This window comes from Hemicordylus capensis, chromosome 6 (genome assembly GCF_027244095.1).
Source record: "Hemicordylus capensis ecotype Gifberg chromosome 6, rHemCap1.1.pri, whole genome shotgun sequence".
Lineage (NCBI taxonomy): Eukaryota > Metazoa > Chordata > Lepidosauria > Squamata > Cordylidae > Hemicordylus > Hemicordylus capensis.
In genome coordinates this window covers 39,318,870-39,345,625 of record NC_069662.1, presented here as the reverse complement: position 1 = coordinate 39,345,625, position 26,756 = coordinate 39,318,870, and the positions used below count along the sequence as shown (strand labels likewise).

General features: G+C 44.8%; 1 protein-coding gene across 3 annotated transcripts in view; it reads right to left on the bottom strand.

Moving 5' to 3' along the window:
* Positions 1-5,993: 5,993 nt before the first annotated feature.
* The window catches only part of SPOP (speckle type BTB/POZ protein), a 69,993-nt gene continuing 49,230 nt past the window's right edge, over positions 5,994-26,756 (bottom strand). For all 3 annotated transcript variants that reach the window (XM_053260623.1, XM_053260621.1, XM_053260622.1), the window contains 7 exons: positions 22,953-23,104; positions 22,702-22,829; positions 16,027-16,204; positions 14,724-14,779; positions 13,123-13,245; positions 9,022-9,164; positions 5,994-7,411 (listed from right to left, as the gene is read on the bottom strand). In XM_053260623.1, the coding sequence (XP_053116598.1) occupies positions 7,267-7,411; positions 9,022-9,164; positions 13,123-13,245; positions 14,724-14,779; positions 16,027-16,204; positions 22,702-22,829; positions 22,953-23,104 (925 nt within the window). In that variant the 3' untranslated portion in view covers positions 5,994-7,266. The remainder of the gene's footprint in view (positions 7,412-9,021; positions 9,165-13,122; positions 13,246-14,723; positions 14,780-16,026; positions 16,205-22,701; positions 22,830-22,952; positions 23,105-26,756) is intronic.

The window sequence follows — 26,756 nt, the reverse complement described above, 5'->3', positions numbered from 1 at the left end:
TCAATTTCTATAATGGCTCAGGGTGGTTTACACAGAGAAATAACAAACAAATAAGATGGAACCCTGTCCCCAAAGGGCTCACAATCTAAAAAGAAACGTAAGATAGACACCAGCAACAGTCACTGGAAGTACTGTGCTGGGGGTGGATAGGGCCAGTTACTCTCCCCCTGCTAAATAAAGAGAATCACCACGGTAAAAGGTGCCTCTTTGCCTAGTTAGCAGGGGGTTAGCAGGGGTTTATGAGCTTCTTGGAACTATCTGGCTACAGGAAACAAAATAATAGATGGGATGGTCCTTTGGTCTGATCCAATAGGGCTCTTCTTCTGTGCGTACTGACACAAACACAAGGAAAATATGAATTCTGCACCAGTGTAGACTTCTGTAAATTGAACTACCACCACAAATATCTGATAAGGAGTATTAAAATACCACAGCATCATGTGCCAGGTCTTGGACATTGAAGGCACAGAAGCCATCCTGTCCTGCCCAGAGTAGCTTGCAAGAGGTAAGAGGAGAAGGAAGGGATCAACAAATGTGTATTTGGAAAGAGAGAGCAGGTACGATGCCATGATGGGGATGGGGCCGTATCTCAGTGGTAGAGCATCTGCTTTGCATGCAGAAGGCCCCAGGTTCAATCCCTGGCATCTCCAGGTAGGGCTGGGAAAGATCTCTGGGCCTAAAACTGAGCAGAGTGCAGGGAGTGAGGAGGAGACAAGAGTGGAGAAGAATGGAGTGGGCAAAGCATGGGGAAGTCACAATTAGAAATTAAACACAATTCCAATTTTCATTTCAAACAAAATACAGTTAAGGAGCTGTTGCTGGGGAGTCACTAGAACTGAAACCCAATCTCACCTACGTCCAGTTCTTCTGAACTGTCAACAGTAACGTGTGAACTGCCCCACTCTCGGCCCACATATTCAGCAAGGCGTTTCAAGATCACAAATTGCAACCCCCAACTCTTGCTGCTGGATTCTAACTCCTCCCTCTTTGAAATGATACATCCTGAAATTTGGATTCTCAGTTCTGAAATTATCTCAAGAGCTGACTCTGAAAGAGAGTTTGGAGACCCCCTAAAAACACAAAATGTCGTTACAGCCAGCCCCCTGCCATGTTTGGACAAGAAAGTCACTGTGTTCAGATGGCTTTCTTCTTTTTTTTTTTTAAGTGTGCCTCTGAAATATTGTTTAGATAAATAAAACCTCCTCTCCTTGAGGGATTCAGCTCTTCCAATTGTTCTGCTGGCTTCGACCTCTCTGCATAAGCACATCACAAGCCACAGACAGAGCTGCAGTTTGGATTTTGAAGGAGGATGGGAGGAAGGGAGAGACGGGAGTGGGAGGTTTATGAACAGTATGCCGCAGCTCTGATCCTACTATCGCCAGATGGCTGTGGCTGTATCAATTACTGCTTATAAAAAACAGAGAAAGAGAAACCCACACACACAAAAATTGATAAAGTGTTAGCTTGCAGAGACAAGACGCAACACCAACAGGTTGCCACTCTTCAAGGTCTTTCAGATTAACCATTTTGGAACACAAAGAGGCCGCAGTGGCTACAGGAAGTGACTCCACCCCACCTTTTCTTGTGGGCAACTAGCCATGTCTAATAACGGAGGGCTCTGGATGGGGCTTTATAAAAAGACTATCTAGTCTGTTCAATAGAACTCAGGGATGAGCATGTACAAATGCACCTGTTTCTGCATGTGCTCCTTAATGGATCAGGATGCATGTCTGCATACACTTGCTATAGCCTTACAAAACATCATTCAGATTGCTCAGTTTTAGCCTATAGCAGCATAACCTCTATGGCCGGCTGTCTCCTTCCTTGGTGTTCCATTGCCATCCCTATGGTTTGCTGAAAGCAAGCTTCTAGGCTGTAACCTCCATCTGTGAATAGACTTGGGAGATGGTTCTCAGTGCCTGCCCTTGAACTTCAGAACTATCTTGCTCTGGTCTGAAAAAGCCACGATGAAGCCACTTCTGGAAGCAGCAGAAGCTATTTTTGCTTGAACAAGCCGTTTGTGGCCAGCAATAACGAATGTGGGGTTATTTCAGCGGCCAGAGTTAGAATACATCTAAGTGTCTGAACCACCCCTTGTTAAATGTTAGCTGTATGCTGTAAAACAGATGGGGTACCTTGAAATAGAGGATGCTTGGCAACTGTCCACCCATCAAGGAGTTTGTTAGAAGGTGCAAGTCATTCTCTCTGACGTCACATCCCCATTTGCCTTTTGAAAACACTTGCAGGGAAGTACGCAGAAAACGTCCACACACACATCTTTGTGAATACAAATACAGAGTCAGATCAGTGGTTCGTCTATATCAGTATTACCAGCAGCAGTTTCCCTGGAATTCAGACAGGGTCTTTCCCAGCATGGAGATTCCAGGCATTAAACCTGGGACCTTCTGCATGCTATGCAAGTGATCTGCAACTGAGCTACTGCTCCCATCCACTTCTTCTTTCAAAGAAAGTAGAACATGGGTTTCAGCCACATGAACTAGCAAGGTTCTGCATGCTTCAAGCACCTTGTATCTTGTTCTCCAATTGACCTTCCTGTCATGACAAAAGGATATCTTCAGTCAGTTTTGGAAGGGTCAGAGGAGAGCACAAGACACACATCGTGCAAGTCTCTGGGGTCCCTGTCAGCCTTTCACATCTCCAAAGCGAACGCTGGACCATTAAACAACACAGAGGCAGCTTTTGGCAACTTCAGATGTACATGGATGAAAGCCCTCTGTAAGAGGTTCAAAGCGAAGCTGCCAAGTATTTAATGAGATTAGGGTAGAGTAGTGCAGATGCTAAAGATCTGGGATGTGGGAGACCCAATTACAAAGTCACCTAGCTGGCCTTAAGCACATCACTCTCTTTCATTCTCACGGTGTTGTAGTGAGGAACAAACATGGCAAGAGCTGGACAGAGTTCTGTATAATGAAAAGCAATATTAACACAAATAGCTAATCACCACAACACCTCCACCACAAGAACAGAATTAGGGACAAACTGAAAACTCTGCTCAGATTCAGAATTTCAGTCAGTCCCATGCATTCAGAACTTGAGTGAACAGACTTAGGCCCATTCACAAGTTATGTTCAACACTTGTACGATGAGTGTACAGTCCTCACAGGTACAGTAATTCACGTTATGTTGAACGCAGATACAGAAATACACTTTCTATCTGTATCATGCATTTGAAGGGCCTGTATCCAGGTTCACTTTTGAAATGTACATAGGTACAGTCATTCACACAAACAAATGCACTAGTGTACAAACATCTGTACACTCATCCAGCACAATGTCTGAATCAGGCTCTTGTGTTCTTTGAAACTTGGGGTGGGCAAAGGAAAAAATCATTTCTGCAAACTGTCTTTTCCCTTGACAGGATACCAGAATTTAAACTCCTTTTTGCTCTCCAAGATGCTAATAACAGTTCAATGAACATTACATTACCTTCCTCCCCAGCTGCCACCACAGAGCAACCAGCAACCATCTTGCTCTGAGGGGAAGAGGAAAGAGAGGGGTGGCTGGGTGGGTGCTGGGGAGCTGCCACCACCCAGCTTCCACGTTCCAGGTGAGGGAAGAGAGAGTGAGCAAAGGTGTCCCTTCAATCTCCCAGCTGCCACCACAGAGCTACGTAAGAAGTGTCTTGCTCTGAGGGGATAAGAAAGCAGTGAGCCTAAAGAGCTCAGCATGTAAAGATCTAAGCACGTTGCTTGATGTATGGTTCTTTATTGAAGCTTCTGTATAAACTGCGTGAGCAAGTTCACTTGAACAGCAGTATATAAATGGCATAAAATAAATAAATAAATTTAATATCTCCACTCTACTGACGGGAGACTCCGCAATGCATGCCAAGGTCTCTCCATTCTTTAAGCAGAGAAACACTCACACCCTGCTGAATGCTAAGAGGATCACTTCCTGTCATAGAAGAGGAAACTTCCTGCACGTGAGATGTGTTGCTTTCAGTTTTGCCCAATGGAACATTCCAATTTATATGTTTTGATTTTTAAAATATTATTCATTTTTATTCTAGTTTCTCACCTTAGTCCTTGAAAATAAAGCAGGCTGTACACCTATCTGCAATTCACCCGTTTGCTTAGGGAATTTCCTAAAACCACTGAGAACACCCATTCTGGGTCTCTTCTGTCCTCAGAGTGAAGAAAAGGTCACAACTCCCAGAACAGATTACTCTTCCTGCCTGTGTGTCTCTGGGTCCCTTGGGAAGGAGATTGCCAAAACCAGCTTTGCTTTCCAGTCAAGCACCTCCCTGAAGAGAAGGCAGGGCCGGTGATGTCAAGGTCCGTTTAACTTCTTGCAAGTCTGTCTGCATCCTCCAAGCCGGAGCTGAGGCAAGAGACTCCCTGAGCAGTTATAGCTGCTCCTGCAAACCCAGTGGGGATGAAATCTTTGTCAAGTAACAGCAAACCTTTCAGTAAACAACACGGCTCTTTCCTTGGAATAATTAAGCCAGCCTTTCTTGCTCATACCTAAAGAGATGCTATGCGATTGACACCACCAAACCTTCCTGTTATTAAAAATACCCTCGAAATGCAGTTTGGAGATTGGGCTTATCTGTGTCTTCCACAAGGCTAGCAGTGTTTATATATATATAAAAAAAAGATAAGGCCAAGCAAGTTCAGGAAAAAGAATGCTGCATTTCTTGGCAGAATTAAGACCATCGTAAGCTCATAAGAATCCTCCTCAGAGGATGGACAGGCGAGAAGTGATGGCCATCCTGTTTGTCCCCAGTACCTGGTTATCAAAAATATTCTGCCTCTAACTATGGAGGCTCAATTTTTAGCAATCAAAGCTAACTGTCATTGATAAGTCTACTTGCCATGTATTAGTCTAATCATTTCTTAAAATCCAAGCAAGGAACTGGCTACTTAAGAGTGGGAGGAGGCGACAGTGAGGCCAAGTGGACACAGTATTTTTTTAGTTGGCTGCCAAAAGATATCTTGGTTGTAGACTTCCGAGACAGCTTACAACATTGTCAGGACTTCTTTAAAAAAGGTTTCAGAGGGAACATAAAATTGCCATCAGTATGTGATGGCTTCTTTGTCAAGATAGCCTGAATATACCATCTGGACAATCCTTTGCATGTACATAGTATCCTGAATATTCAAAGGACCTCACATACATTCTCTCAGTAATCATAAGAACAGCCCTGCTGGATCAGGCCCAAGGCCCATCTAGTCCAGCATCCTGTTTCGCACAGTGGACCACCAGATGCCGCTGGAAGCCACAGGCAGGATATGAGGGCATGCCCTCTCTCCTGCTGTTACTCCCCTGCAACTGGTACTCAGAGGCATCCTGCAAGGTATCCTGTAAGGTAGGTCAGTATTATTTGGGCTTAAAATCAACACAACCCTGTGCAAACATTTCCGTTTAGATGAACTTCAAACTATTAGAAATTTGGGGATTTGAACCTTTTTCTCTTACCCTCCCCTCCTCATTCTCCTCACCACAACATCTGATAAGGGCAGCCAAGAATTCTCAAGGTGTTCTGAGTTTACCACCAAGCAAGATAAAAAAAAGAAAGACGTATCTGCCTTATAATCTCTGGAGGGTGGAACCCCTCACCGTTGCAAAAAATGAAAAATATTGCCCCTTGGATACTCAGCACAAGCGGCATCAGGCATGGGGCTTTTTTTTAGGGGATCTGGCATACTCATCCATCACTCTTCTTCCCTCCCCAACCCTAAACCTGCAGATCTTCCACCCATCTGCATGGCAAACTGTACCTGCAGTTTTCTGTTACAGGCAAGGTTAGATGAACAAAGGGATACGTTTCTCAGCCTTTGCCTTCTGTTCCAGTTTATGCAAAGGGAAATGGAAGGAGTCAAGTAGATGACCACATCTCCCTTGATGACTCCAGGAAGGCCAACTCTCGAATGGGCTCCTGCTGAAATAAATTATCTCAGTGACAGCTGCTAGGATTCCTGGACTGCAAAAACAGCACATCAGCATCAATAAAGCAGACACACAAAACCAAATCCGAACTGGGGAAAGAGGTCTTTCTTTAAAAAAGAAAAATGAAGCCATGAAGACAAGACAGAACAACATACAGTACAAAATAGTAATTATATTTCCAAAAAGAAGAAAAAGAAAATAAAAATTATTTACCAGCTATTTTGGAATTCTTTCCTGTGAAAGAAAACTGGCTTAGAATGGAACAGGACCAAGTCTTCTACAAACCAGCAAATTGGGTACAAACACTCAATAAGAATTGCTTTAGCAACTCAGGACAAGAAACCGTTGACACAGTGTTCATGAACAATAAAATTTCTTTTAAAAAAACGAAAAAAGGTCAGAGGGTGTGAAGGAATCACAGGAGTAGGAACAAAAGAAAAGCAGGGAAAAGAGATACCAGAAGAACAAAATTCCCACGATATCTAAACAGGTAACCATCATTCTTGGACAGCCAATTCCAAGTCAAGAGTTTTGCAACAGTTCCTGAAAGCTGATTCACAGCTGCCTCCGTCCAATCCATATCTTCCAAACAGCATATCCTCACCTCTTTGCTTTGAAAAAGTTGCTGTTTTGTGAGAGGTTCTCTCTCTCTTTCTCCTGCAATTCTTGTACAAGTGCTACCAAGAGAGACCAATCACCTCATGGCTGGATGGCAGGTACAGGAATTTCAGCACGGTGAGAATGTCTCTCCTTCTCTCAAGTCTCTCAATATAAATCCCATTGATGCTCCTATTAGCAGATTTCATTTCATCATGGCAGACTCTCTCATTTCCCTCCCAACCCACTTTTCCCGTACATTGTTTCCAAAACAAAACGAGAGCGTCCTCTTTGCTCCAAGCAGGCCTGACTTCTTGTTCTGTGCCGTGAGGTGCAGGAGGGCCATTTGCTATCTCTTGTTTGCTTTAAATTCCGGATCATCGTCGGGATCTGTTGTCTCGGGCCGGCGCCTGGCCAACCCCCTTAAGTTCTTGACTCAGCCAAGTCAAAGGGAAACACACAGACAATGCAGCAACAGGGATATATTAGGTTGAACAGCCCCCTTTGCCCAAGGTCCATCCCTCCCCCATTTGTCCCCACGTTTACTTGCTGCTGTTTTTTTGTCTCATTTTTGTTTTCAGAGTCTGCACGTCCCAAAGCAGTCTTTCCCCCCCACCCCCCACAACAGAGTAAAAAGCTCCACAGGTTGCATCGTCTACCTGGTGGTCAAGGTTGGAGAAGCAACTGCTCCTGTCGCTACTTCCATTTAAAAAAAAAACACAAACACACACACACAGGGTTGTGCAATGGGGTCCAGCTTTAGGATTGCTTCAGCCGCTTGCGTGGGGGTCCCAGAAAGGGGCACTGTGCGGATGCCAATGAACGATACGCCTCCGCCACCAAATGAGGGTGAGACACTACCATCGACTTCCAGCCTGAGGTCTCCATGACGTCAGAAGCATGGCTGAAAAGAATCATCAGGCATCCAAAATTAATTGGTTGGAGTAACACATGGAATAGCAACAGGGGAAAAGTTCAAAACTAAGAAAGGGAGTCTGCAGACTACTTGATATTTCTGTATCATTTCCCACCCCCCACTCCTTCTTTCCTTTTTTGGTACAATTTTGGCCCTCTAGCTGTTCTTGGACTGCAACTCCCACCATTGCCATCCACAGTGGTCATCGGGGATGATAGAAGTTGTAGTCCAACAGCAGCTGGATTACCAAAGTTGTGCAGCCCTGCCTTAAACAATTGAATTGTGACACCAGTTTTAATGGACTAGTGCCCATTTTATCAGATGCATGAAGTGTTATCCTCAGATGTCAGGAAGGGTGCACGCACGTACACACACACACACACAGTGCAAATGTGTGCACACATCAAAACACACACACACTAAACAGCAGGGACAAAGGGTTATGGAGTGTAAGAGATACCATCTGTGACCATTTTTATGTAAAGTTTAAGTGTAAGACATAATGAGTATAATGATACTTGTTATGTGCATTCCATTCCTGCTCGCATCCAAGTTCAGCTCTGCACATTCTGAAATTCATAACGACACCCCATTTGAGCACGATGGAAGAGTCTGGCCCTTCTCCCTCCCCAATCCTTGCCCAGGTCTTGGGAAAAGAGATACCAAATTCATTCCAGAGGGAGAACGTTTTGCACTGGTTGTTTACCATTGGCATTGTAATAATGCTTGACATGCCCCTCCTGCTGCAGGATTTGCTTTTGAAGTTCCCTGCTTATTTCCCTTGGGATGCTCGAGAGAGAGAGAATGAGCGAATATGAATGCAACTACTACTGTGCTTCTGGGCAGAAGTAGTTGGGGAGCATGCCCTTTCCAAAGGAAATCTCCTCCACATTCCCAGCAGAGGAATATGCGATAGCCGCTACTTGTTTTTCCAGCAAGTAGGCAAAACAGAGCCACAGCTTTGTCTGCAAGGTCTGGGACTGGATTGCCTTAAGGTCCTTCTCAGACCATATGAACCAAATTGGACTTACAAACCCTGATTTCAGGCCCACCATTAATACAAATCCAACTGGTGGGAGCCAGGGACAGGGCTTTATTTGTGGCAGTGCTGCATCTTTGGAAGCTCCCCAGAGAGGCTCGCCAGCCCCCTATGCTTGCTATTTTTAAGTGGGTGGTCAAGATGAACTGATTCTGCTAGGCCTTTCACTCAACAGGTTTAGTTTGATTTTTAATGGCTCTTGTTTATACTGGATTGTTAGTAGGCTTGTGAGGTTTTTAAATCTGAAAGATATGTGTGTGGGGGGTGGGGGGGTGAGGGTGGGATGTCTCCATGGAAGAAGAAGCACAAGTTAACCTGGGAGGATGCAACTGCCAACTGGAAAGGAAAGTACAGGTGCATTGAGTTACAAAAATAGGAGAGTTGTTTTTGGAACTCAATGCACCTACTTGGAGACTCTTTTGAGAGAACCACTCCCACCTGGTAAAGGAAGAGTCCTTGGACACAACTTAGAGCAAGGGAATTCTAATGGGATTTCACGCCCCAAGGTTCTCCTTTCCAGATTTCCACCAATCTGGGGCCAAGAGGAAAGCCTACTTACTAGTTTATGAAATCAACTGCCTGAGTTTTTAGCTGGTCCGCACTGTGTAGATCAGCCAAGATTAAGATCTCTGCTGCATTTTCCACAGACAGGTTGCTACACAAAGCGTCCTCGCACATCACCTTCAAACGTTCTAGAGCATACTGAAAAAACAAAACAAAACATAAACAAAGATGTTAGGCTGAAGAGGAAAACTGCAAGGAGTCTGCTTTGTGGAGGTGTGTTCTTTTTAAACACAATAACATTTGCAACTGAGACTTCCCCACCCCTTTTATATCCTCTAATGCTGCTGTACTGAGACAGCCTCCTGACGGTTGGAACACATGTTCCTAGTTCTTCATAGTACCATTGTAACAACAAAATTACATCAAGGTAACATAAGCAAAGCAAATCTCTCCCCCCAACCACACAGGCTGAGTGTTTGCAACACAAAATTGAAGACCCGCCACACAGAAGCACAGAGTAGGGGGAGAGAAGAGAGACATATGCTCAGAACACATCAGTGTTCCACACAAATATAGAATATGCTATCTGACAAACAAACAAAACCTCCAAGGCTTTCTGGCTGGGGAGAAAAAGTTGGAACCATCTCTTCGCTCTTCCTCCGTTACCCCTTTCTTTTGCCAAAAATATTCAAAATTAGTGCCAAGCCTGAATCACAGAAGCAGAATTATGCAAAATTCAAACAGCGAATCTACATAGCTTATTCTTTTTGCAGAACTTGGGAGGCTTGGGCACAGAGAACAACCAAGCCTAATAAAGCAGCCCATATGTGCAGCTGGACTAAGAGGTCAATGTATTCTGGCCTTCCAGGTACAACAGCATCATTGCCCATCCTCATCAACAACACTGGAAAGACAAAGCCCCATTCTTCTAATCGCATTTTCACCCAAGAGGCCAATGGCAGGTCTCCAGGGTTTAGGATATGTGCTGTGTTTTGTTTATAGTATAATTGTGTATTTCCCCCAAGAGACTGGAGGAAGACAGAACAAGCTGTTCCCAAGCCTCTTGGGCAAATATTAAGAGGTTTTATATGCTATCATAAAAGGTTTCGCTTTCTGTTTTTAAAAAGACACCCGGGGAAGTTTAGAGGAAAGAGCTACATAAAAAGCCACAAAAACTAGACAAAGGCCCCTCTGGTGGGCATTTGCAACTGCAAGTAGGCTTCAAAATTCACCTGCAACTAAACTCAGACCCAGAGGCAGAGGTGGGCTCCTTCTGTATCAATGCAAAGACTCACTCTTCATCTGCTGAATAGTGGGGAATAGATAGTGCATTTGAGGTGGGGGAAAGGGAAACACATGTCAACTTCTATGTTGACCAATTCAGACAAAAACACAAAGAAGTCCTCAACTGCCATGTTTCAGCTGAACATTCATTACTGCTTTCCTTTCCTGCATAAATATGGCACATTCCACAAGGGGTTTTTGACAGTTTATCCTGTGTCGACATATTGCACCAGGACTAGAAAACCAACAAACCAGGATCCGGAAAGCTCTGCCTCTTTATTCTGACCTGCCCCTGCTTCTGACTCCACTCCTACTTGCCTTTGGAACAAAAATTACTGAATCTCAAATATTGCTCACTGCCTATTTGATCAGAACCTCTCAGCGGTGATCAGTAACCCAACCCTTGTGGGAGGAGGGGTGGCCCAGAATCCTGGTGTCTAAATGTGTTATTCTCTCACTTTGATAGATGAAATTATTTTATACTGGATAGCAATCTCTATGGTGCAAAAAGCACTGCACAGAAGGTAACATGCCTGAAATGCATTAGGGACCCTCATTTACATTTTCCAACTCTCTGTGAACTTCAGATCCCCCCCACCCCAGACGGTATACCTCAGATCCCACCCACATTCAAGCTAAGCTTAGAGCAAGCAAAAGAGAAGCAAAAGGCTTGATCTGGTGAGGGACTTGGTCACCCCCTCTTGCTTTCTCTCCCTCCAATCTTCTCCTGGGGGGGGGATAGACAGGAGTAGGGAATGCTTTTAATACCAGCAGGGGCCCCAAAAGGTGCAAACCCCGCCCCCCGTCCCTTCAAGTATCTGTATTCACCTGTGAGAGGAAACTGGGAGGGGGAAAGAGAAGGAAGTGGGGAAGTTTGTATCCAAGTGAAGTCCCTACATTCCATATTCTAGCTCTATGCCAGTGGTTAAGAATTTGGCTCCAGATTCTAAAAATCAGGATCATTTTTCTCACACCAACAGCAAATTATAAGGCATGGGTGGCAGGCAGCAGCCTGTGGACCACCTCCAGCTCCTGTCCTGGGTTCTCCCCACTGCCCCTTTGCCCCCTCCTCATGCCAGATGGGGAGAGTTCAAGGTGCACTACTGCTTCTTACCTTCTGCCACCCAACAGGAGGAGCTCCTGTCAGGTAAGAAATGTTGCAGCACCTCACAATCTGATGGCATAAGGGATGGTAGGAGCCAGGAGTGTCCTTTCCTTAACATGCAAGTGTCCCACTAAGCAGGAAATGAGGGGTGGCCCCAGTGGTCTTTGCAGTAACCTATGAGGGGACTCTTGCTTCGCAAAAAGATGGGTATCACGTCACTTTTAACTAAGTCAGTCTCTAACCAGCTTAAAAGCGGTACACAAGAGAGACACGTGCCGCTTTCAAAGCGGCAGGCATCTCTCTGTGCAATTAGAGGTTGCCTTGGAGATCTTGGCCTCGGAGGCAGCCTCATTTCCTAACAGGACAGACACCTACAAGGCAAGGTGCAGGCATGCAACTCACCCACCCTGCTTCTTATCTTGCAAACACCCTTTCTGACAAGGGTGGATTCTCCCAGGCCAAGCTGGTGATCCCGTCATGGTTTGGGAGATCCAGCCACTGAGTAGCTTGACTATCATTTGTATTTATTTATTTATTTTTATTCCTTCCTTCCTTCCATTTTTATTTTATTACACGTATTTATTACACTTAATATCATGGATATTAAAGAATAAAATCACCCCTTCTTTCCTTTCACCATTTGATTCAGCTCAGGTAGTGACTTTAACTTTAGCATCTGAAAGTCGTTTTTCAAGATCTTTTTGCGAACCAGATTTTATAGAATAAAGTTAGGTGGTGTACCCTGCTCCTCACATACAAGGATTAGTGAAGGAATTTATACTGAGTTATAGTAATAACAGATCAAAGAACAAACAAACAAACCAGAGGTGGTAACCAGTTTTCTATTGAGAGAGCCTGGAATGTTGATATATTTCTCTAATTTATGACTTTTTGTACAGTCATGAATATTTTGGGATACAAAGGTGAAGATTCAGAAAGATATCAGGATGTCTTGGACCCCTCAAAGCTTGATTTTGGGACAGCTTGTGAGTATAGCTGTGGTACAGCCTTGAAAATTGAGACTAAGCTCCTTGTAATTGCTTGCCATGTAATGCCCTGTGTAATCAGTTTTGTGTCTTTGCAATATGCTTTATAATGTTGTCCTAGTTTACTTAAACAATTTTTAGTAACTTAACAGAAACTTTATCTCTTGAGTTCTTTCTTTTCTAATTCACACTATTTTCACAATACAGTTTCCTGATACAACTTATGGCTAATCTAAATATTGGGGTATGAGAGGTCACCTACCTAGAGCAGGGCTGGGGAAACTTAGCCCTCCAGATGTTGTTGAATTACAACCCCCATCATCCCCTGTGGCAGGAAGTGACAGGAGTTGTGGTTCAACAACATCCAGAGGGCCACGTTTGCTGAGCCCTGACCTAGAGCCAATCCACAACATGGCTGGAAGTGCAGGGGAGAAGATCTGGCCCTACCTGACTCAGTAAGTCGGACATCCCCACCATACAAAGAGATGCGGAAAAGCCAAGAAAACTTGGAGGTGTTCAAAGACCAGGAAATGAATTTGGCAGGATACAAACGGGTAGCCTATCACAGGAAGTCGCCACGTTCATGTTTCAAAAGGCAAAAACTATTTCATGAAATGTGTCTATCTGCAAATATGAGAAGGTACAAAACAAGGCCTGGCTATCTATGGCAAATCTAAAAAATGCATGTTCCAATGTCATGCTAGTTCTAACTACTTTTCTTTCTCTCTTTTTAAAAAGGGGAGGGGGAGAATAACTGGTCTCTGCCAAGCATCCCAAGTACCTTGTCAGCAGCTGCAAGCAAATCATCAGCCATTTTGTCAAGGTTAGGCGCCTTCCCCGTGTAAATGAAGCACATCATTTCTTTAAAAACGTCAGGTTCCACGTCATTGATTTCAACTCGATTCTGCACCAAAGAGGAGATCAGGATTATTCTTCCAATGCTCAAACAGACTCCGCTGTCCCTCTCCTGCCCCAGAGATCTCATTTGGGACAAGGTGGAACTATTGGAGAGACGGCATAAACATTTAGTAAAGAATGTTCAGAGTGCACAGTAAATTCTCAGACACAACTGCCCCCTTTCAGCTACAGAAGATGTTCTGAAATTTCTTTAATCCCATTTTCACCATCTCAGACAGTGACAGAAGAAGCTGGCATTTATATAAACATTGGCTTGAATAGCATAACTGTAACATTCTGCTCAACCAGAGGCACCACAGAAGTCCCTTCAGAGACAAAGAGGCACCACAAAGGCACTTCCAGAGACAAAGCTTCCAGCTTTGCTAATATACTGATTTTTGTCTATTTACTGCCTTAAAGGTAAAGTGTGCCATCGAGTCGGTGTCGACTCCTGGTGACCACAGAACCCTGTGGTTGTCTTTGGTAGAATACAGGAGGGGTTTGCCATTGCCATCTCCCACACAGCATGAGATGATGCCTTTCTGCATCTTCCTATATCGCTGCTGCCCAATATAGGTGTTTTCCATAGTCTGGGGAACATACTAGTGGGGATTCGAACTGGCAACCTCTGGCTTGCTAGTCAAGTCATTTCCCTGCTGCGCCATTCGGTGGCCTTACAAGAGTTTATTTCCATTTCTTTCCTGCCCAATCCCAAGGGCTCAATGCAGGTCACAAGGCACCCATACCTCATGCCTATCTTTATAACTGGCCCTATCCACCCCCGGCACAGTACCTCCAGTGACTGTTGCTGGTGTCTATCTTATGTTTCTTTATAGATCATGAGCTCTTTGGGGACAGGGAGCCATCTTATTTATTTGTTATTTCTCTGTGTAAACCGCCCTGAGCCATTTTTGGAAGGCGGTATAGAAATCGAACAGATAGATAGATAGATAGATAGATAGGAATGGCTGAAACACTGTGCCATGGACCAAAGACAGCAACAAATTAACTTCACAGCTCAGAGATTTCAATCTCAAGCTTGCACCCAATGTCTAGCTTTGGCTCCGTGAAACACAAGACCGAAAGTCAATTGCACTGGCACCTTGTTTTCATGGGCTGCATTGCTCCCCCCGCCCCACCAGCCATTCCGCTGGTCAAGATCCAACTCTCCCAGGGGCAGTTAACAGAGTCAGCTCTCTTCTCTTTTGTTCCCAGAGTAAGATGCCTCAACAGCCTGGACACTTAACAGCAATGTATTTCATTTCCACTTTGAGCCTCTCTGCCCAAGAAAGTCTTCATGGGTGGAGGTCGGAAGGTTGAAATATTTTAAAAGCTATTAATATTAATGAAAACAATATATATTTTGACTGATTCTTGGTCAGCCAAGAATAATTTCATTTCACCTCTTCAGCACCTCCCAGTCTGTGGACTAGCACATGGCTGGCTCTTCACTGTGACTAAAAGCTGCCTTCTCTGTTCACTTACCTTTTTACTCTCCTCCATTTCGTGTTCAAACATAGCGCTGAAAACTGGAGAACGTGCTGTGGCCAGGAAGAGGGGGAGGGAGGGAGGAGAGAGGAGAACACAAAGGCAATTAAGAGACGAAGAGGTAACCCTCCTTTTCAGAGAGGAACTGAAGCATAAAATCTGCACATGCAAATACCTTCCAACAGGCAAGCCAAAAGATAAATAAAATGTTCATGAGATAAACGTATCCAACTTCTTCCCAAGGGCACACATACGCTAGAGAAAGCAAACTAGTTTAATACTCATTTAAATGAGTCATGGCTTTCCCAGCCCATCTGACACCAGCAAGACAATCGGAGAACTGCAGTTTGGTAAGGAGGCAGATAGTATGCTTGTTAAGATACCCTCAGCTCCACTCTCTCCCACTCTCATTCTGAAGGTTCCTTGACAGGAATCCATTACACTTAAACCAGTTTGCAGCAAGAAATACAGTGCTGTGTGCACTCCATACTAAACATTAAAATTCTGCCCCCAGACACAGTTAGATTCTGCAGTCTGCACACACTATGCAAAAATTACCATCTTGCACGATTTATTCTGGTTTTGCTGGCCATGAGAAGCGCAAAAACCTATGTGGGGTACTGAAATCTGTTTCCAAACATTGGAAAATCTTATTTAGCCACCCTTCTGGCTTCTGGGATTTCAGCAGGTACTGGGTACACACTTTCAAATATATCTTTGCAGCCATAAGCGGTGAGGAACTTGCCTTCTTAGTTTTAAAAAAGGACAAATTTTGTTGCTGATGCAACATTTATAATCATTTATCATCCTTTCTCCAATGAGCTCAGAACAATAGACACGGTTCTCACAATCACCCTGGGAGGTAGGCAAGGTTGAGAGATGCCAGAGAGCTTCACAGACAAACAGAGATTTGAACTGGGGTCTCCCTGGTCTTAGTCCACTACCCTATCCAATATATCACACTAGCTCCCAATTCTTAGGCTCCCACAGAATCACAGGCATATGTTGTGTGTGCCTCTGCCCTAGGAGACCTTTAGTGAAGTAGACTTTAAATCTTCCTTTACTACTTTTCTCTTATGTCCTTAACTATTAGGCATTTTGTCACATGGCTTCCCAAGACAAAACCCCACTGTCCTTCATCTTTCCCCAGGGGTCAGTTGTTTCATCCACCTTTTAAAAGAGATATTTGAAGCCCCTTTCGGCGGGGGTGGGGGGAGAGGCAACCTGCAAAAGCACTCAGCTTGGCAATGATCTGTCCATCCGCCATCCTGCTAAGCCTCAGGCCCGTGGCGATACCGACCTGCTAATATGGCTTTGTGAGCCTGGAACTCCTGGCCTGCCACACACAGGCAGCAGTCCGTGAAGCGAGAGTTTTCCCAGAGGCCTCCCAACTCATCAGCCAAGCGGCATTCAGGTACCTTCACCATGTTCATGGAGTTCTGGCCGGAGATATTGACAGAGTCCTGTACTACACTCACCTGAAAAGAAGCAGAGGGTCAACATCTCTACTACAAGCAGTAACAACAGTGATCCTAAAGGACAAAACAACAATAAAAAGCCCACTGAGCTCACAGGTAGTGCACCGTAGATAGCAATGCAGATCTTCCTTTTAAAAGGCAATACATGGTACTGCACAGCAACCAATTTCATTCTAGCTCCAGTGAACTGAAGGGCACCCAAGACAAAAACTATTCCATCCTAAATTACTCCTGAAAATCATGGGGGCAAAAGATAGTACTTTGCAGAAGGGATCGTAGGAGATTCACTGCCACAAAGATGTGCTGATGGCTGCCAGCTTAAGGTGTTCTTTTATTTCCTGTATTGCACTGTGGGCCTTCCGACTAGAATACATTCTGAATACTATGAGTACTGCACAGGGGGAAAGGTAGGTTTTCCCAGCACATCTGCCCACGGGGGATGGGGACATAGCTCAGCGGTAGAGCACCTGTTTTGCATGCAGAAGGTGTGTAGTGATGGTAGGGCTTTGGGGAAGGACCAGGACTAACTCAGAGCAACTGCTGGCAGGCTAGGCCTTTCCTAAAAAGAGAAAAAGCCTGGGAAATTCAAAATAGAAGGACCAATCCTGAGGCCTGGGCGGGCACTGTTGGAGATGGAGTTCCAGTGCATTGACCTTTCATGCCAACTATCCCAATGCCCCTAGTGGTCATTCGAATAGTTGGTGCGAAAGGTCAATGCACTGGAACTCCTCTAAACCATATCAAAGTGTTTGGATCAAAGGCTTATGCATATATTCTGAAGGCCAAATGAACCAAACTCAACTGCAGATGCAAACTGGGAGTGTTGGCTGGATATGTCCCTGGCGGAAGGGGATACAGAATCCTTGATCCTATAAGTGGAAAGGTCAGAATTTGTAATGTAGTGTATTTTGACGAAAGACCACTTTCCTTCATAGGGAAATTGAAGAAGATATACATGCAACAGCCACCAGGCTCTGAGGTACCTGGAAAGAAGGGGCTTGTGTGTAAACTAAAAAAGAGCATCTATGGCTTGAAGCAAGTAGCCAGAGCATAGAATTAAAAGTTGAATCAACTACTTCTTAAAGAGGGATTCATGCAAGGAAAGCTGATCCTTGCCTATACTCAAGATTCAGAGACAATAAATGGACTTATGTTCTGGCTTATGTAGATGACCTGATCTGTGCATATGAAGAAGAACAAGACAGCTATGAGATGGTGCAGCACTTGAACAAGGAAATAGAAGTGAAGGAGCTCGGAAGCATCTCCTATTAACTAGGCATCCAAACAGAAAGAGAAAAGGATGGAACATTCCTTCTCAACCAAAAGCAGAAGATAATGGATCTTCTACAATGCCTGGGACTGACAGATGCCAATGAAGTCAGTACACCAATGGATACAAATTTCTGGAAACAAGATGGAGACAACGAGCCTTTACCAGCCAACAATCTATACAGAAAGGCAGTTGGAAAGCTTCTGTATACAGCCACAGTAACAAGGCCAGATATTGCTTCAGCAGTAGGAATCCTGAGCAGAAAAGTGAGTGCACCAACCCACAACAACTGGATTGCAGTCAAAAGACTGAGAAGATATCTGAAGGACACCACTGACTATGCATTAGAGATTCCAGCAAACAGCAATCCCAGGCTCGTGGGGTACATGGATGCAGATCCTGATTCCACAAGTGGATATCTATTCTTGTATGGAGGTGGAGCCATAAATTGGGCTAGCTGCAAGCAGTCACTTGTTGTGCTCTCATCCACAGAAGCAGAATATGTTTCTGCAGCTGAAGCATGCCAAGAAGTGGTGTGGATACACCAACTACTACTGGACTTTTGGGACTGCGGAACCAAAGCTCACAACCATGCTTCAGGGTAACCAGAGTTGCATCCCGATCTCCCAAATAGACAAGATGAAGTGTCAAACTAAGCACATTCCCACAAAGTACCACTATGTTCGGAACTTGCAAGAAAAGGGAGCGATCCAGTTGGAGTACTGCCCAACAGAAGAGATGGTGGCTGTTGGATTGACTAAACCACTGCCTAGAGACAGATTCCAAGGGCTTTGGGAGAAGATGGGAATTGTGAGCCGGTGTGACAGGCGATGAGAAGGGGTGTTGGAGATTGAGTTCCAGTGCATCGACCTTTCATGCCAACGATCCTAACGACCACTAGGGGCATTGGGAGTAGAGGTACTTAGTGAGGATCCCCTCACCTGTCCCTGCTTTTCCTCTACTCTATGACCCCTGCCTTGACTCCTCAGGTATTTCCTGTAGTGAGTCAGTTCTACTTCCTTTCTCCTTGGAGAGCAGATGTGAGCATCTCTCTCTCTCCCCTCCTATTCACTATGTAGCTCATAGTTAGGATAGATCTTTCCTATCTCAAATGTATTTAGCCTAATAAATCTTATTTACTTTATACTGCACTACAATCTTCCTGCTTGTTCTTGACTAACTGCAATAATAAGGCTCTGGTCTACTTCGTAACTGGAGTGGGCAGCTTCCTCTTGGTGCTTTGCTAAACAATCACAAATTACAAACAGGAACTACCTACACAGCCACCTACTGAAGAAGAGAAAGCTTTGTTCTCATAGTTCAGGCCTGCTCAACTTAGGCCCCTCAGCTGTTTTGGACTACAACTCCCATGATCCCAAGCTAGAGTGGCCCAAAGCCAGGAATTATGGGAGTCGAAATGGAGCAGCGCTGTCTTAGTTAGTCTGTCCCGAGAGGGCCCTGAGCTCCTGGGGACATGGGAAGGCTGCAGCCTGTGAGTAATAAGGACCAGTAGAGTTAAGACACATGAGGAAAGTGATTTTTCTTTTCTGTATTGCTTGGAATCCAAGTTGCCTAATTTAATGAAAACACTCTCTTATAATCTGTTTTATGAAAAGACAATTGTTCTTATTGTATACTTTTCTCTTTAAATCTAAGAGTAAATCCTTGTTACTGAAGTGTGCTACTCTTCATTTTGGGTCTGCCTTAGTCACATGCCTTTGAAGGCCTAGGACTGCTCAGCCTTTTTGGGGAGGGTTTGTCACTTTAACCTCCCCCAGGAATCTGATGTGGAAAGAGTGGTTTGTCCCCCATTAAAATAAAGTGGATGGGGGCAACCTACTGTGAATCCCTTACAAACCAAGATTCAACTCCAGTGAACTCCCCTGCCCCACCCTCCTCTGGCTTTGGTAGGAGTCACAACAAGGTTCCAAGTTCCATCCCTGACATTTCCAGGTAGGGTTGGGAAAGAGCTTGGAAAGCTGCTGCCAGTCAATGTAGACAACACTGAGCTACATGGACCAAGGATCTGACTCAGTATAAGGCAGCTTCATAGGACTTCCATCCAAATCTGAGGAATTAAAAAAATCCATGTAGATATAGTTGACACCTCTGCCTAAAAGACAGGCCCATGCACCCCACAGATCAGCCAGATGCAACTAATTTCCACCCAGACACTGTATGCTACAGACAAAAAGCAAGGGCACCACAGGTAAACGTGCCTATTAGGCTCCATATAGCCCCAGAAGACTATCAAGCAAAGCTATCAAGCAAAATTATTTCAGTAGGGGAATACAGGTAACCTTGTACCAAGTGCAGCTAGTGTGATGTTCAAGAAAACACTAGGATCCCCAGCTTTCTGTAAGCTCTTGTAAGAACAATCCACTATGTCACCAAAATTTTAGCCAGGTCTAGGTATGTGGTAAAATGCTTCTTGTCACTTGGTTGGGTACGAGAGACCAACCTTTCAAAGGATTACGCAGACAACACTAGGTTACCGTGGTATATGCTCATCTGAATTCACCCAACAGTCCTATTCCTTCCTGGCCTCACAGATGGTCATTTATCAGTCCCTAAACTTGAGCAGAAGTCAGGCACCAACTCCTTCAAAAACAAAGCCTAAAGTTTAGCTAGTATAGGGGTTCCAAAAACTAACCTGAGACTCCCCAAGACAATGGTCTTTGAAATGGCGACCAGCAACACCAAGTAGCCCAGGGCAGCCCCACCTTTTTTTTGAGGGGGGGTGACACTGCCAATTTTTAAGGCACCCTCTATCCAACCACTCCCCTGCCAAGCCCACCGGCCTGCCAAAGCTCCACTCAGCCCCCGCCCCTGCTAAGTAATCTGGCCCAGCGCTAGCCCCCTTGGGGCAGGCCCCATCCCTGGCCTTCTGCTCTCCCTCTCTTGCTCCCTCTCACTTTCCTCCGGTCTCTGCCCTACTTTCTGCCCGTTTGGGGGGCGCTAACACTGAAGCAGCTCTTACCACCCGGAGCAACGTGAGCAGGGACACATCAACTCCCTGTTGAAAATCCTGGTGCTCACGCTGCCTGGAGTGGTAAGGGCTCCTTCAACCGTAGCACCACACAAACCTGCAGGAAGTTGGGGAGAGGCAGGAAGAAGGCGAGGGAGATCCGGGAGCATCAATTCCTTTATTGTTGCCCCGTGAGCAAGCTGGAGGCGGATGGACAGCCAGGGGGCTAGCAGCAGCAGGACGAATGGCAAGTCAGGGGCCGCCACTGGCCCATGGGCCTTGTAGTGAAGAACACTGCTCTAAGACAAGGGAATAGCTACTCAAACCGCTCCCCCCCCCGCCCAGGTAAAGTTAAAGGCTATTTCATTGGTGACTTTTTATCGAAAGGGACCTTAAGATCCTTTTCAATGTTACTTTTGAATGGTTGGATGCACGCCAAGTTCATGTTGGCTTCATTCCAGACAGATCAATGAAAAATGGAGTGTGACTGAGGTCAAAGTGACATGCAACTGACACCATGCAGAAGTGACTTTGAGATGGCAGGATAAACTCAGTTATAAATCCAAAGCTACCCAAGGCACAGCACAGACATGGATGTGCCTACGCTCGTTGTAGTCTGAGGGGTAAGCTAGTCCAAAGAGGAAGCAGGGACCATGCACAGAACACTTTGCCAACCTGGGTCACACCAATGGTCTAGCACTCCAGTTCCCTTGGAGAACAGCAGTTCACAAGCAGGGCACAACTGAAATATTTATCCTTGTTGCAAGCTCCCAGACCCTGGTCAATCAGGCTGACCCCCCAAAAGCTCCCAGTATAAACTGAGGTTTATTTTGCAAGTCTACACTGAAGGCCCAGCTCAGCAATCCACTGCCTTTGGGTTCACAGGTTGCCTGTATCCATATAAACTTATATGAATCCAGCTACCAAGCAGCACTCTCAAGCCTCATTGAGTTCAGCGGGAGAGTTAAAAATGTGCTTAGAATCTCATTCATCATGATCAGTGGCCCTTAGAAGTGCTTGACTGTGGCTGGATCATGGTCAGGATCTTCACAGTCAGAAGTGCTAAAAAGCCCCTCCGCTTTCATTTAACAAAAGGCAGACCTGCAGGATGCTGCCATCTGTCCCGAGCAGTGCAGTGCAGCCGTGCAATATAAAGAGTCTTGCTCCTACCAGCTTGACACAGCAGTCACCTCACCCGGAAAACTCAATGATCTTAACACAACCTAGGTGGCAGCTAAAGGACCAGAGATGCTAGCCAGTAAAACAGAGAGCAGCTGGGATGGTGAATGCAGAGAAGTGTCTCAGATGGCAGGGCCCATACTCAGCCCGTGTTGATGCAGGTGACAGCAGACAGGTAGCAGAACAACAGTTAAAATGTAAGAGAGGCAGACAAATGCTCTTCCTACACAGTATGCAAGTTTTAAAGGAAACAGAATCCCCCGCAACAGTCTCTCAGTTCACCAAACACGATAGAATCCTTAGAGAGCCTCGGCAGAGAGAAAAAACCTAAACCTACTCCTGCTAAATGGAAACACAGCTGTAGGCACCTGTGGCCAAAAGCTTTTTTTTTTTTTTTTTTAACAGTTAGCTGAGCATATGGTATACCTACCTAAATGGCAGGAAAACCTCTTAGCGTCAGCAGAAGCCAGCACATTCCTGAGTGCAGCTTCTGGGTTCCAGATTGTCCCCCAATCCCAGATGCATTCTTGGCTGACAAAAACCTATGAAGAGCCTACCTATTTTAGGAGGCGTTCTGGAGAATGAATCACAGAGTTGGGGTGGGGGCTCAAAGGCTGCCTTCTCTAAACCCCTCAGCCAAGCTGGTCCACCCACCAGCTTCCGCAGCCCCCTCACCCACCAATCAACCTGTGTAATCCAGGTGAAAGCATGCCACAAAGCCAGTGCATCAGAAAAGGTGCGTACAGAGCAGTATCTCCGGGCAACTCAAACACATCAGCCAAACCACACCCCACGGAGTCAGGCAAAAAAGTGCAAACCCACCCAGCCCCACCAAAAACTCAAGGTCATCACTCAATGTTCCTTCCAGCACCATAAACTGTACTTAGACCCCAATATGGACAGATGGAGGGGCTTGCCTGTCTACCATCACCATGCAATAGGAGGATCGAGCTATTTTCAGAAAGACAACAAACAAGGACTTGGTTTTGTAAAGGGAGCAGAGATGGCAGAAGCACTCTGATGAACATCCTGGCTTTATTTCCCAAATGAAAGAAGATTTTGCAGCATTTCCCTCCTTACCTCACAGAAGAGAGTGAGCTTGTCATCTGGAAGGAGTCCGTTGGCCTCATCCAAGAGAAAATCTCTTCTAATAAACTTCTTGAATCCCCAGTCTTTGCCTTGCACAAACCGATAAGCTCGCTGGCTCTCTGAAAACATGCAAGGTAGTTTTTTGTTTTTAAAGAACACACACACCCATTAAGATACAGCTGAGACTGTTATTTGATCTCCATGTGAAACACAAGTATTCAACCACCACCAACTATGCATACCCATTGCTTTCGTTTCTTCTCCTTTTGCATTCAGGATGGAGAACTTGAATTTGGCTCGGACCTCACTCTTTGGACAGCTGACCAGTAACAGGTAGAGTGAAAGGTAATCTTTACTCTCCTCATCCAAGCCCTTTGGGTTCACACGCAAACACCTGCAAAAACAGAGAAACCCTCTTCATCTCCATCCAGTCATTTGCTCCAATCCAGTGAATCTAACTTGCTGGCAGAAGCAAGCTTCCACGTTCAGAGCTGTCATGGACCCACGTTCTGTGGGATGCACAGAAGTATGGCAGGGAAGTGTCAATAGCCCTATCTCGTGATGGAGTAACATGTGGCTATATGTAGTGACCAGTCTCCCCTCCCTCTGAAGAGTTAACCAGACGTGAACCCTTGTCTTTACTGACAGGCTGGTGACCTACAGAGATCGCCCAATCAGTCCACTGGGGGGGGGGGCTAGAGAGCTGTTGCGGGGAATTCTGGGAACAAGAAAGGAAGTTCTGTGCTGGAAGAGCAAGGGCACCTGTGGCAATGGAGTTTGCTGCAACAGGATGACTGCAGCTCTTGGAAGATAGAACAGCAGGGGCTTGGTTTTCAACAGGAGTTTGGTGAGTTCAAGAAAAGGAAGCCTGGGCTTTGGCTTCGGGAAGATTAATTTAGAGGAAGGTTTGTTTAGCCAGACTTTGCGTTAGAAACTTATATTTCTTTGTGTGCGCGCTTTGTATATCCCTGATACCATTCTGGTATTGTTTACCTGCAACGTAATTAAATAAGGCAACACAAGCCTACACCCAACCCACTTAGGGCATTGCAAAATACTCCATAAACATTTAACTGCACCTAAGACAACCTACAGTGGGTATAGGAAAGAATCACCCCCTTTGATAGACCTTAAATTCTGGTTCCCTTACATCCTGAAATGAAAACACAAAGAAAATTCCCTTCACCAGCTGTACTTATCCAATGCAACCTATAACATCCAACTGAAAAACATCACAATTACAGTCCAGAAAAAGTGTCAGAAATAAAAAACAAGAATTACTGAGATTGAAAAAGGATCACACACACACCCCATGTCAATATTTTGTTGAACCACCTTTTGCTTTATTAACAGCCTTGAGTCTGTTGGGATACTTCTCTATCAACCTTGCACATCTCGACGGAGCAATATTTGCCCACTCCTCCATACAGAACTGTTCAAGTTCGGTTACATTGGATGGTAGATGTTGGTGGACTGCTATCTTCAAATCTCTCCACAGATTTTCTATGGGATTTAGGTCTGGGCTCTGACTGGGCCACATGAGGACGTTCACTTTTTTCTCCTTCAGCCACTGTGTGGTCAATTTTGCTGTGTGCTTCGGATCGTTGTCATGTTGAAAGGTGAATCTTCTGCCCATCCTCAACTGTCTGGCAGAGGGTAGCAGGTTTTCTTCCAGAATCTGACGGTATTTTGCCCCATCCATTTTTCCTCCGACCCTAACGAGAGCCCCAGTCCCTGAGGCAGAGAAACACCCCCACAACAGGATGCTGCCACCTCCATGCTTCACTGTAGGTATGGTGTGTTTTGGATGGTGAGCTGCGTTGGATTTACGCCAGGTGTACTGTTTGGTGTTGAGGCCAAATAGTTCAATCTTGGTCTCATCTGACCATAAGACCTTTTTCCATTTGGCATCAGAATCTTCAAGGTGCCTTCTGGCAAAGCTCAAACAAGCTTTAATGTGGCCTTTCTTGAGAAGTGGCTTTCTCCTTGCGACCCTCCTGAACAAGCCACATCTGTGGAGCGCTCGTGAAATTGTTGTCACATGCACAGAACAACCACTCTTTGCCATGAAGTCCTTTAACTCCTTCAGAGTGGCCATTGGCCTCTTGGTAACCTCTTTTACCAGTTTCCTCCTTGCTCTTCCATCCAGTTTGGAGGGCCAACCAGATCCAGGGAGGATAGCAGTCCACCAACACCTACTATCCAATGTGACCGAACTTGAACAGTTCTGTATGGAGGAGTGGGCAAATATTGCTCCGTCTAGATGTGCAAGGTTGATAAGTATCCCAACAGACTCAAGGCTGTTATTAAAGCAAAAGGTGGTTCAACAAAATATTGACATGGGGGGGGGGTGATCCTTTTTCAATCTCAGTAATTCTTGTTTTTTATTTCTGACACTTTTTCTGGACTGTAATTGTGATGTTTTTCAGTTGGATGTTATAGGTTGCATTGGATAAGTACAGCTGGTGAAGGGAATTTTCTTTGTGTTTTCATTTCAGGATGTAAGGGAACCAGAATTTAAGGTCTATCAAAGGGGGTGATTCTTTCCTATACCCACTGTATTTTTGTAAATTACTAAATATTTTGAGTATATCTAAGAAGAAGATATAGATATATGCAGAAGCCTCAGACAGAAGCAGTCTATAGTAATTGAATAAAACTTTTTTTACCCTTTCCTTTTTACTAGCCTCTCAGAGTTGGTTTGTAACTCAGGAAAATGGGGGAGGCAGAAAAGGGGATTTCTCTGGTGCAAAATTTCTCTGGATTTCTCTGAGTGCCTCAAGCACTCAACTACTATCAGTTTTCTCATCACGTGTAAGCCTACATGTGGAAGGTTTTTGTATTTATCAAATAGCAAAATAAAGAGAGTTTTCCCTGGGAGCCCACCCCAAGCCCAGGGTGGTTCAAGTTCTGTCGATAAGAGGGGTGGTGGTGGCAGCATTTTGAACCTACTGATAATAAATAATAGTTTTAGGAGAAGCCTAGCCAGGCAGCTCAGCAGGGATGATTCAGCATTTCTTTCCCTCATGTGAGCTTCCTCTGAGACAAAGTCTTTAATCCCCTACACTATGCCATACAAATTCCAAAACAGGCCACTGGTTCTCAATGTTTTTATCCCTTGTATGGATGAGTTCCCCACATCCTTTTTTTCTTTTCTTTTTCTTTCTTTCTTTTTTTTTGGGGGGGGGGTCAATGACAACCCCATCTTTTGAGTAAGGCTGTTGAGTAAGATACAGCTGCACTCAACCTGCTTGCTTTGGATTCCTCAGCAGATGGGCTTTATTCATACTCAGAGGCTCTGATCACCACCATGCAGGGGTCAGAAAAGACTATTTCCCCAGTTCAGACTACCCAGTGACCCTGGATGTGTTTCTTCCTTCTGCAGTTTGTGGCTTGGTTCACTTGCTTGAGTCATTTGGAGTTATTGCTCTCATGGTATGCACCAGTGGCTTTTTGCTTATGGCACACTGCAGCCTACAATGCACAGCCTTGCTACAAGCCAACAAATGAAAACATGTATTGGCCCCTTCCAGTTCATTCAATGAAATGTTTTACTCACATTCTGAATGAAGACGATGCTATTGGGGGACATAGGGAAAATGTTGGAATGCTCACACAAAGCATGCTGGTATATCATATCTACAACTCCCTTAAGAATTTATTTTATTTTATTTTATTTTATTTTTATTTTATTTTTATTTATATACCGCCTGACTCCAAAGGCTCTAGGTGGTTTATAAAAACAAACACAATAAAAACAGAATAAAACCAATCATTAAACAATTAAAATTTAAAACATTCAAAGATTACAACAATCAAAAAAATTTAAACAGCAATTAAAAATTTAAAACTTTCAGAGATTATTAAAAGCCTGGCTGAAAAAGTGTGTCTGAAGGGCTCTTTTAAATTCTAGTAAAGATGTTAAACCATGAATATCTATAGGGAGCACATTCCACAGCCCTGTAGCAACTACAGAGAAGGCCTGCTCCCGAGTCACCACCAGACGAGCTGGTGGTATACGGAGATGGACCTCTCTTGATGATCTT